Raw genomic sequence first — 12,852 nt, 5'->3', positions numbered from 1 at the left:
TCCCGATATTTATCTACGAACCTTCCAGCAAAAATGTTGAGAAATGTACTTCAGAAAATTCAATCAATGCAAGGATTGACTTCAAATACTGTGGTGAATTTTCTCCCTGTGCTGATTGGCAGGTACCCATTCAGATGTTTGATTAAGTTATGTTTGATCACAGTATCCAATTCAGCATGGACTGATTGCAAACTGGACAGAAATGGAAGTGCTCTGGAGACATACGTTTGAAAACGAGTTGCGTGTTGACATTCAGGAGCACTCAATTGTTCTGACCGAACCGCCAAACAACCCCCAGCAGAACAGGGAGAAAACAACTGAGGTAACAAACTAGCAATCATTCAGAAGAGCCTGGGTAAAAACAGGCTATCTCTAAACCAAATGCATTTTAGAATATATGCACAAAAATTAAATCTATGCCCCCTGCTTATACTAAAGTAATTGGTTGGTTGAATATTAGAGGAGAATTTCTTTCGCCAAGTGCATGGGTGGGGGTCTGGAACTCACTGTCTGAAAGGGTGGTAGAGGCAGAAACTCTCATCATAATTAAAAAATTACTTGGATATACACTTGAAGTGCTGCAACCTAGAGGACCATGGACCAAGAGCTAGAAAGTGGGATTAGGATGGACAAATTTTTTACCTGCTCAAACATGATGGGCTGAATGGCCTCCTTCTGTGCCATAAATGTCTATGATCTTTCTACACTCAGGATGGGGTGCAGTGAATGAGGAAGGTTCTCATTTTACCTCTGAGACACGTGGGAATATTCATTCTAAGAAGACCCTTTTCTTTACTGTCTCTTAAGGGCCCTAAATTAAATATATTTGACTAGTCTGAATCTAATTTCCAGCTGAATGTAATCCACAGGAAAAACGTAACCTTAAATTTAGGGGATTCAAATCTGTATCATACTCTGACTGCTAATAAAAAGACCATTTGTTCATTTTTACCAGGATTTGCTTTGTTTTTTAGCATTTATGTCAGATCCCATCCTCGGATAACAGGAACAGGAGTATGCTATTCAGGCCCCAGAGCTTGTTCTGCCATTCAGTTAGGTCATGGCTGCTCTGTACCTCAACTCCATTTATCCACTTTGTGTCACACATCTTCCTTTTCCCTCCCTAACAGCACATGGACTACAGCAATTCAAGAAGGCAGCTCACCACCACCTCTCAAGGGCAATTAGGAATGTGAACAAATAAAGGCCTCACCAGAAACGCGCACATCCCATTAAAGAATAAAGAAACCTATGAAAAATTTGTTGCTTTGTCTTGAAAATTTTGATTGACCCAACACCTACAGCCTTTTGGGGAGGACTTTTAATTTCCACGATTCTTTGAATGGTGGAATGTTTCCTGATTTCATTCATAAATGCTCCAGCTCTAATTTTAAGGTTATGTTCGCTTGTTCTAGATTCCTCCACCTGAGGAAACTGTTTCTCTGTGTCTACCCTTTCAAATCATTTTATAATTTTATGCAACTTGATTAGATCACCCCATAATCTTCTAAACTCAAGTAAATATAAGTTATGTAGCTTCATATTTTATGTCCTAGCCACATGCCAGTGAATTGGCACTTATACCCCTTCTGAAGCCAATGTATCCTTCCTGAGGTTTGGTACACAAAACTCAATGCCATATTTCAGATGGGTTCTGACCAAGACTCTGTATAAGTGAAGCATCACTTCCTCACTTTTAATTTCCAACCCCTTTGAGATGAGGCCAATATTCCATTAGCCTTTTTGATTACTTTTTTGTACCTGGGCACTAGCATTAGTGTTCTCAAAAAAAGGACACCTAAATTCCTTCGTTCCTCTACAGTTCCTGGTTTTCCCACCATTAAGAAAATATTCAAAGTGGATGATCTCATATTTCCTCACTTCAAAGTTTATCTGCATAGTTCTTTCCCTACTCATTCAGTCAATGTTCCTTTGTATTTTCTTGCTCTTATCCTCACAACCCACTGTGCCTCCTTAATGTATTTTTTTTTATCCATTTATGGGATGTCGGTATCCCTGGCAAGGCCATCATTTATTACCCATTGTTAAAGTGTTCTTGAGGTGCTGGCGAGCCATCTTCTTGACAACTGAATGGCTTGCTCGGCCATTTCAGAGATCAGTCCCATTGCTGAGGATTGCTGTCACATATAGGCCAGATCAGATAAGAATGGCAAATTCCCTTCCCTAAAAGGCAAAAGTGAACCTGACGAGTTTTTACAAAAGTACGGTAGTTACATTATCATCATTACTGATACAAACTTCTTATTACAGATTTATTTATTTACCTGAGCTTAATGTCCCACACTGCTGAAGTGTAATTTGAACTCGTGTCTCTAGATCACTTGTTCAGTTACTTCACCATTATTGCTACTCTACCCTAACTGCAAGCCTGGATATATAATTTTCTATTTCTGCATACAGCATTAATGAACATATATCAGAGAACAGCACCAGAAAGGGACTTGTTCTTCCTGTCTTTGTGGGTGAATGTTTGCTTCTCCCCCGCTAAGCCACAGGCAGGATTGTCTACCTTCTTCAAGGTGAATTCACAAATGAACCCAAATCCTATCTCTCAGATACACTTAACATATTCCACACGAAACATGAAAATCCTAAACTGATAAGTTAGAAGCCCTGCAATCACTTTGAGTCAATTTTATCCAAATTTTGTAACCTACATCCTGTTGCATTTGTTTTATCCAATATAGATTTTTTTTGAAGCATTCCAAGTTCCATCTCTATTTCTGGGGATTCAGGCAGTGCTGGCACTACATTCCACTGGTAAAGTTACTGGAACTGTCATCGATTCAGGTAACATCATCTTCTCCATAAGTGACCTCAGAACCATTTTTGTAAATTCCCATTATATTCAAAGGCTGGTGGACTGGGTAGTACAGGTGACAGTATCACAATCTTTTGTAAAAATTATTTTGAACTGATCACCAAGTAGGGTAATTGAAAAGCTCACATTTCATCAGTGTATTTAATTGTCCTGCTGCTGATTTGCTCCTAGATTTCTAAATTCACATAGTTAGTCCATCATAAACCATCTATAAAATGTAAAGATACTTTGCATTTTGAGAGGATTTTGTTAAAACAATGCAGCAGGTCAGTAAACTGTTATCATCTGTAGGTAATGTAAGTATCCTGTTCCTACACCAAATTAATCAATTATTTTATAAAATAAATGTATTTTCTTCACCTTACTGCTTGCAGGATCGGCTGTGACACACATGGTTCCCATTTTTGAAGGAGGTGCTTTGGATAACATCACCCAGCGTGTGTACCTGGGAGGACAGGACCTGACAGAGTACATGATGAGATCTCTTGCTGAAAACAATAGCTGGTCCTTCACTTCCAAAGATAATATACATAACACACCACCATCTAACTCAATCTACCCAGTTAGGGCATCACTCAGTGTAGGAAGATTTATTTCTCATGACCTAAAACTGTGGAAACCCTACCTCCTTCATTCTTTTTTCTTATTCTTTGGATGCAAGCTTCACTGGTAAGGCTAGCATTTATTGTCCAACCCTAATTTCCCTTGAGTAGATTCTGGTGAGCCATCTTCCTGAACCACTGCAGTCCATGCAGTGTAGGTACAGCCACAGTATTTGACCTTTCTATAGTGGTTTAGTAGAATTGAGTGGTTTGCTACACCATTTCAGAGAGCAGTAAAGAAGTCAACCGCATTGTTGTAGGTCTGGAGTCACATATCAGCTAGATCAGTATGGCAGATTTCCTTCCCTGAAGGACATTAATAAATCAGATGGATTTTTATAACAATCTGATAGTTTTATGATCATCATTAATTAGATTTATTAATTAATTGAACTTGTATTCCCCCAGCTGCCATGGTGACATTTGAACTCATGTCTCCAGAGCATCAGTCCAGGCCTCTGGATTGCTAGACTGGTAACGTGACCACTATGCTACCATCCCATTCATCCTACAAGCTTGAGGATAGAGGAACAGAAATGGGAACCTAGGAAAAGCTAACAAGCAAGCAAAGAGAAATTAGTTACACATGGTTTAAAAAATGCAAGGTCAATCTAGCTAAAATTTTCATTATCCCTCTTCATTACATAAGGATCTATTGTGTAGACTGTCACAATATTTTAATGTATAATTGTTGACTAGTTAACATCAAACATCACCCTGACACATTGAATCACCATCTTTACAGTGCAGAAGGAGGCCATTCCGTCTATCAAAGTTTGCACTGGCTCTCTGAAAGAACATTCCACCTAGTCCCATTCCCCTACCTTGCACATTACTTCTTTTCAGGTAGCAATCCAATTCCCTTTTGAATACCTTGATTGAAACTGCTTCCGCCACCCTTTCAGAAAGTTCGTTCCAGACTCCAACCACCCTCTGGGTGAAAAAAAAATTCCTCACATCACATTTACTCCTTTTGCTAATTGTTTTGAATCCATGACCTCTAGTTCTTGGCGCTCTCTTGAGTGGAAAGTTTCTCACTATTTACCCTGTCCATACCCCTCAGGATTTTGAATACCTCTATCAAGTCTCCTCTCAGTCTTCTTTTCTCCAAGGAAAAGAGTCCCAACCTCTCCAATTTATCCTCATAGGTACAGTCCTCTATCTAGGATCATTCTTGTGAATCACCTCTGTACTCTCTCCAATTCCTTCACATCCTTCCTCAATTATGGCGCCCAGAACTGGATGCAGTACTCCAGATGAGGCCTAACTAATGTCTTTTACAAGATCAACATGACCTCCTTATTCCTGTACTAAATGTCCCTATTAATAAAGCCTAAGATACTATATGCTTTATTAACTGCTCTCCCAACAGGCCCTGCCATCCTCAATGACCTATGTAAATATACACCGAGGTCCCTCTGTTCTTGCACCTCCTTTAGATTCTCTCCCTTTATTTTGTACTGCCTCACCATATTCTTCCTGCAAAAATAGATCACCTCACACTTCTGTCTGTGTTGAACTTCATCTGCCACTTGTCTGCCTAATCCATCAACATGTCTATGTCCTTTTGAAATTCAAGACTATCCTTATCACAGTTGACAACATTTCCAACCTTTGTATCATCTGCAAATTTTGAAATCATGCCCTGCAAACCAGGGTCATTAAATATATCAGGAAGAGCAAGGGTCCCAACACTGACCTCTGGAGAACTCCACTACGAACCTTCCTCCAATCTGAAAAACAACCATTTATCACTACTCTCTGTTTCCTGTCACTCAGCCAATTTCTTATCCAAGTGCCTACTTTCCCTTTTATTCCATGAGCCAGAATTTTGCTCACAAGTCTGTTGTGTGGCACTGTATCAAATGCCTTTTGAAAATCCATGTACCACATCAACAACATTTCCCTTATCAACTTTCTCTATTACCTCCTCAAAAAAACTCCAGCAAGTTAGTTAAACATGATTTTCCCTTAATGCGTCTATGCCGGCTTTCCTTAATTATCCTGCACTTGTATAAGTGACTATTACTTTTATTCCGAACTATAGTTTCCAGAAGTTTCCCTGCCACTGAGGTCAAACTGACTGTTCTGTAGTTTCCAGCTTTATCCTTGCACACCTTTTTGAATAAGTGTGTAACATTCACAATTCTCCAGACCTCTGGTACCTCCCCTGTTTCTAAAGAAGACTGGAAGATTGTCACTAGTGTCCCTACAATTTCCACTCTCACTTCCTTCAGTACCCTTGGCTGCATCTCATCTGGTCCTGGTACCTTTTCTATTTTAAGACAGCCTTTCTAACACCACCTCCTTCTCAATTGTAAATTCTTCTAGTGTACCAGTTACCTCCTCTCTCACCTCGGCCTGGGTAGCATCCTCTTCCTTTGCAAAGACAGATGCAAAGTACTCATTCAATACCTTTGCAATTTCTCCAGCCTCCACATGCAAGTCCCGTTTTTTGTCCCTAATCTTTCTTTTATTATTTACATGCTTATAAAAGACCTTGGGATTCCTTTTTATGTTCGCTGCCAGCCTCTTTTCATGCTCTCTCCACACTTTTCTTATTAGTTTCTTCACTTCCCCTCTGGTCCTTCTATATTCAGCCTGATTCTCCATTGTATTTTCTACCTGACATCTGTCGTACATGCACTTCTTCCTTTTCATCTTTACCTCTATCTCTCTCGTCATCCAGGGTGCTCTGGATTTATTTGTCCTGCCTTTCCCCTTCAAGGGAATATACCTTGACATTGCCTACAATACCTTTTCTTTGAAGGTGGCCCATTGTCAGCCACTGTCCTTTCTGCCAACATTTGATTCCAACTCAGTTGCATTCTCATCCCATCAAAGTTGGCTTTCCCCCATTTAATTATCCCTGCTCTGGATTGTGCCTTGTCCTTTTCCACAGCCAACCTAAACCTTATGATATAATGATCATTGTCTCCTAGACGCACCCCCACTGATATTTGATCCACTTGGATCAACTCATTCCCCAGAACCAGGTCCAAAAGTACACGTTCTCTCATTGGACTGGAAACATACTGCTGCAGAAAATTATCTTGAACACATTCCAGGAGCTCTCACCCATCGTGTCCCTTTGTACTATTCCTATTCAAGTCTATATTTAGATAATTGAAGTCCCCCATTATGATTACTCTTTAATTCTTGCACCTCTCTGTAATTTCTTTGCAAATTTATTTCTCCACATCCCTTCCATTAGTTGGTAGTCTGTATACTACACCAATGTTATTATTGCACTTTTTTCATTCCTTACCTCTAGTCAGAGAGATTCCATCCTTGACCCATCTAGAACATACTCTCTCTCCAGTACTGTAATACCATCTTTAATCAATATTGCCACCTCACCCCCTCCCCCAATTCTTCCTTTCCTGTCTTTCCTAAACACCTTGTATCCAGGAATATTTAACCCCAGTCCTGCCCTTCTTTGAGCCAGGTCTCTGTTATAGCAATAGTATAATAATTCCATTTGTCAACCCGTGCCTGTAGTTTACCAATCTAATTAACCACACTCCGTGATTCACATACATGCAAATTAGCCCTAATGTAGGCTTTTTACTTTCCCCCTTATTCTGACCCCATCTAATCAAACTCTCCAAGTATTCAATCTACCTTGATACTACTCTGATATATCCTTGTTATGTTGATACTTTTCTACTTTCCACTGCCAGTTTTTCTCCTTTCCACTCTGATTTTCCCCTCAGGTTCCCATCCCCGTCTTCCTTGTACAGGTCCCACTTTCTCCAGAACCGGTCACAATGCCTCAGAATTCTAAAGCCCTCCCTCCTACTCCATTTCTCCAGCAACATATTCAACTGTTCAATATTCCTACTCTTCCATGAGCAAGTGGCACTGGGAGTAATCCTGAGATTACTGCTCTTGAGGACCTTTTTAATTCCCTCCCTAAATACCTAAAATCTGCTTTCAGGACCTCATCCCTTTTTGTACCTGTCATTGGTCCAAATGTGGACCACGACCTCTAGCTGCTCACCCTCCCCCAAAAGAATGTCCTGCTGCCACTCTGTGACATCCTTGACCCTGGCACCAGGGAGGCAACATACCATCCTGAAGTCATGTCTACAGCCACAGAATTGCCTGCCTGGTCCCCTAACTATGGAATCACCTACTACTATAGCACTTCCACTCTTCCTCCTCCCTTCCTGTGCAACTGAGCCACCTGTGGTGCCACGAACTTGGCTGTTGCTACAGTCCTCTGAAGAACTATCTCGCTCACCAGTATCCAAAATAGAAAAGCAGTTAGAGAGCAAAATAGCCTCAGGGGATTCATGCACTACCTACCTGTTTCTTAGATACTCTGGCAGTCACCCATTCCCTCTCTGCACGTGTACTTCTTAGCTGTGGTGTGACCACCTCTCTAAATGTGCTATCTACGTAATCCTCAGCCTTGCAGATGCACCATAGTGACTCTAGCCACCGCTTGAGCTCCACAACTCGGAGCTCAAGTTTCTGTAGCTGGTGACACTCCCTGCAGGTGTAGTCATCGAGGGCACTTTGTGCCAACATGACTTCCCGCATCCCACAGGATGCATATTCCACATGGCCAAGCTGCACTGTCGTACCTTAAACTTTATATTAAGTGTTTACTACATACTTATTAATTTATTTTAAATATTTTAATTATTTTTGAATAATTCCTATGTATACAATTTATTTTGCTGATTAAATGCTAGTACCACCCACAAATCCAACTAAAAGGTATTCGTTTCTTAATTACACAGGCATGTGTTTTGGGATGCGCGCTGTTTTCACACTTCCAACTGTCTGTCTCTCTTGTGCTGTATTCACACTCCCGACTGCCAGTCCTCTCGCGGTTTTCAAAATCCCGACTGTTTCTCCACTCGCGGTTTTCAAAATCCCGACTGTTTCTCCACTCGCATTGTTTTCATTCTCCCGACTGCCTCTCCTCTCATACTGCTTTCAATCATTGGTTGTGGCTAAGCCATGCCAGGTCTGATCAAACATCAAACTGAAAAATGACAACCCTACTGTAATGGTAAAAGAGTCAATGATATATTTGTTTTTCTGCTGATGTTATTTTGCCTCCTAAAAAACAGACAAGAGCAGAAACACAACAAATAATTAACTAATGAGGCATAGGTGAATAAGTACCTTCAGCACAGGATAGTTTGTTCCATTTGGAGTTTCTTGTATTACATAGATTTACCATGCAGAACCAAGCCATTTGGAATAACATAGAAAATAGGAGCAGGAGTAGGTCATTCAGCCCTTCAAGCCTGCTTTACCATTCAATACGATCATAGCCAATCCTTTATCTCAATGCCATACTCCCATTCTCTCCCCATATCTCATGATGCCTTTAAAGTCTAGAAATTTATCTATTTCCTTCTTAAATATATTCAGTGACTTGGCCTCCACAGCCTTCTGTGGTAGAAAATTCCACAGGTTCGCCACCCTCTGAGTGAAGAAATTTCTCCTCACCTCAGTCCTAAATGGCCTCTCCTGCATCCTGAGACTGTGGATGCTTGCTCTAGACCCAGTTCTAAAACCAGTTTGTGCCTGAGATTTTTCCCGACAAGCTTCGTCCCACCCTGTTTCATCTAACCCTATCGGCTATTAACTAAAAGGGATCAATTGCTAATATGGAGAGTATACCTGCTAAAACTGAACTTCTAAGGTTCATTGAGATGTGCTATGCAGTGTAGTACTGATCAACACAGACCAACAAGTGGGATATGCTCCTGCTTGTTCTAGATAGCAGGTTGATGCAGTTGCCCTGTATCAAGTTAATACAACAGGATTCCTAATCATGAACACTATCTTGGAAGATCTGCTGAAAGTTTATGTGGCCATCAGACTAGGACAATTTATTTGTATTTTGGAATGGAGCCTAAGCTTACTCAGGTGTGGATGGATAAGGATTAAAATGCAAGAAGAGCACAGTCCCCACAACCAGACTCCAAATGCATCTTAAAGAATCTGGGAAATCTCAAAATGCAATAGTTATGGATCTCTGATCCATTCTTCACATTTTGAATAGTATTTTGTGTAATTTTCCAGCTGGGTTAGATATTATCAGAAGCATCAAGGAGAAATTTTGCTACGTTGCCCTTAATTTTGAAGCAGAACTTGAAAACTTCAAGAACAATCCAGAAGAAATAAAGGAAGAGTATGAGCTTCCAGACAGACAAAATATGATCATCACAAACCAGAAATTCATCTGCCCTGAAGTCATCTTTAAGCCATTTATATTAGGTAACTGTTCAAGGCATTTGACCGCATTTTATCCTCTTTCCCTGCTCATCGATCATAGACAGTAGAACAATGTTTCAGCACGAGATGTCTCCTTCATGACATCTGTCTCCTGACTTGTACACTGTTCAACTGATATGTAGCTTCATTGTTGTATATGTGGCACGTTTTTCATTTCCAGTTGTATTTCATCACTAAACACAATTGTTCTGAATTATCTATCTGCTCACAACAGTCATCCAAATGGATGCTGGGAATAGCACAGGTGGTGCAGGGGAGGTGTAGCAGTTTTTAAAAAAATTCATTTTGCTTTGGTACAAAAACTGTATGTTGTTGAACCAGCTTACTTGCATTTCAGGCAAAGACATACAGAACCTGCCTGCCATGGCACACTCAGTGATTGAGAGGTGCAGTGAGGAGACCCGCTATGACATGTACACCAACATTGTACTAGCTGGTGGTAACAGTATGTTTAGAAACATGGAAGAACGTTTACAACAGGAGATGACAAACCTTGCAAAACCAGGGACCAAGGTATTTAGCAACATTTAGCAAAACCAATTGAAAGCTATCCATTTAATCCAGAAATAACTGCTTTTGCTGGCAGTTCATTCCAAATATGACTCCCTTGAAGTTTCTAACCTTAATAAGAAAACAAAATTAGGCTGTTGTTTCTGCACACCAATCATAGCACTCTGCATTCTAGTGGTTCCAAACCTGCTAAAGTGCACTTTAGAGGTACCTTACAAAATAAATTTCCCACATTAACAGATTGCAACCATGAGAGCCCACTGCTCGTCAGGAGGACTGATGGTATCCGTTTAGCAAAATTTGTACAAGTCAGATTAAATTACGGCACAGAGAAAATTGGGAAGTTATTTTTAAATTCAGTAAAAATCAATTGACTCAGCCATATTGCTTCAAAAACAAAAATAGCTGGAAAAACTCAGCAGGTCTGACAGCATCTGCAGAGAGGAATACAGTTAACGTTTCGAGTCCGTATGACTCTTCATCAGAACTAAGGAAATATTGCCATATTGCTTTCTGGTTTAACAAGATAAAGGAATTTTTATTCTTTTCATCTGAAGTTTTTTTTCCCTCATTCAACAGGTGATGGTTTTTGCACCTCCCAACAGGAACTATCTTTCATGGAAAGGAGCAGCCATTTTGTCTAGTCTTTCTAATTTCCACCGGATATGTGTATCCCGCCAAGACTTCGAAGAATTTGGAGCCACGGTTTTACACAGAAAACTAATTTAGTGAGATAGGAAAACAAATCCTGAAATCCAAAGAAAAATTAATCAATATTAATTTAATTAACACAAAACAGAAAGTATCAATGTTTGTTGTAAGCCATTTGTTCATTACTAAAGACATTGCTCTTACTCTACTTAATCATCATGGAAGCACTGGAGTGATGGCATTGCAACTTCATTGAGTGGGAATGGACAGCAACAATGTGTGATGAACAGATGAGGGGGGGAATGTATAATGACAGGTCACTGGCTGAGACGGGACTGTGCCCCATTTTAGTTTGTACTTTAAGTTAACTTCATTGGTAACACCTCAATAAATCTTAACTTTCAATCCCCAAAATGCTGGTGCCTTCTAGCCAGACTACTAAATTTTCAATCTCACCAGTAGGTGAAATGCTTATCCTATTCTACCTTTCAGTCTTTTACATCTTCACAATGAAAAGTCATCAACAGCTTGTTTACTATCAATAACGTATTCCTCAGACCACAAGTGATGAGCAACATTCACACTGAAACCATTGCAGAAGAATACGGTTTCAAAGATTGTTTTGGCGATGCTCCATGAGACAGACAGAAATTCGAGTTTATAGCTGTTTTGCAGGAGGTTCTCAGACTTGTGTTAACAGAGGCCTCAAAACTAAGGTCATTTCAAACAACCTGTACAATTCTGAATGTAAATTGAGAACATATCTAATTCGTGGTTACGTACAACTTTTTGGTGGGAGAGGGGGTACTTATTTTGAAAATAAAACTCTTGTATAATTGCACTGAATAATGGAACTCAGCATGTGTAGGTTTTCTAATGTGTGCACTAGTTATTAATACAATTGCTATCTAAAAACAGCTTTAAATTTTTACTGCCAAAATATTATTCCCAAACACTTAGGCCAGAATCTTCTGCTCAGCGTGCAGGGATGCATAAAATGATGCGCGGTGACGGGCATGCGTCCTGACGTCACCGTGCACCTATCTGATCTTCTGTTTGGCGGGCGTGCACCAGAGTCGGCTACGCGCCCGCCAAACTGTCAAAGGCCTGTTAAGGCCATTAATAACCCAATTAAAGTAGTTGTCAGGGCAGGCGAAGAGCCCAGGCGGCCTTTGCATTTTTCATGGAACCTCATCCACAGGCGGCATGAGGTTTCATGAAGGGTTTATAACTTGAATTTCAATAAAAATTTTTATTTATAAACGTGTCCCAACTCTTATGACACGGTCACATGAGGAGACATGTCTGAATAATTTTTAAAATTCTTTTGTTCTATTTTTCACAATGAAATTAATCTCCCCAAGTCAGCTCCGTGCCTCAGGGAGATTTCTGCGCTCTTTTGCACGCATGCAGAAAAGAGCGCAAGCCCCTACTCTCCCTCCTTCCCCCGCCCGCACAGGTAGCGCTAAGCACTTCTGGGTGCACGTCACGTCGGGCAGGCCTTAATTGGCCCGCCCACGTAAAATGGCAGTGCGCAGCCGATCACGGGCCGCGCCTGCTTCCGCCCAGCCCACTCGACAGGGAGAAAATTCTCCCCTTAATTTTGCCCTTTAAGTGAGTGAGATACTGAACAGGTGGTGCAATTGCCAGATTATTTTCAGAGAGAAAAACTATGCACATAAGTGGTTTGGTATTATGCTCAGTAAAGACTTGTTGCTGTGAAAAGTGTGTGGCATAGATTGGTGAAAATCATAGAAATTACTGGAATGACTTTTGCACATTTATCTTTCCAAGCCTTTGTTATGGCTAAAAATGACATCTTACAGATAGAATTTTTATTCTTTCCTGATAACTAACGGGCACCAATTAGTGTTCATTGAAAGGCCTCAAAAGGCCTGAGGAAACTAATGGCCATTTTTTGAGAAACAGTTGTGTCAGTTCAGGGCCAGGTTTGACTGTGAGACAGGAAACCACATCATCTGG

At 40.5% G+C, this 12,852-nt stretch overlaps 1 protein-coding gene across 1 annotated transcript in view; it reads left to right on the top strand.

The window, feature by feature from the left end:
- The window catches only part of LOC144688810 (actin-like), a 20,707-nt gene extending 7,855 nt beyond the window's left edge, over window positions 1-12,852 (top strand). The window contains exons 4-9 of the mRNA XM_078555773.1: window positions 164-322; window positions 2,709-2,811; window positions 3,217-3,361; window positions 9,494-9,690; window positions 10,046-10,221; window positions 10,798-12,852. Of these exons, the coding sequence (XP_078411899.1) occupies window positions 164-322; window positions 2,709-2,811; window positions 3,217-3,361; window positions 9,494-9,690; window positions 10,046-10,221; window positions 10,798-10,947 (930 nt within the window). The 3' untranslated portion in view covers window positions 10,948-12,852. The remainder of the gene's footprint in view (window positions 1-163; window positions 323-2,708; window positions 2,812-3,216; window positions 3,362-9,493; window positions 9,691-10,045; window positions 10,222-10,797) is intronic.

Source organism: Cetorhinus maximus, chromosome 13 (genome assembly GCF_964194155.1).
Source record: "Cetorhinus maximus chromosome 13, sCetMax3.hap1.1, whole genome shotgun sequence".
NCBI classification, from domain to species: domain Eukaryota; kingdom Metazoa; phylum Chordata; class Chondrichthyes; order Lamniformes; family Cetorhinidae; genus Cetorhinus; species Cetorhinus maximus.
Note: the sequence above shows the minus strand (reverse complement) of the source record. Positions and strands in the feature narration are given on the sequence as shown.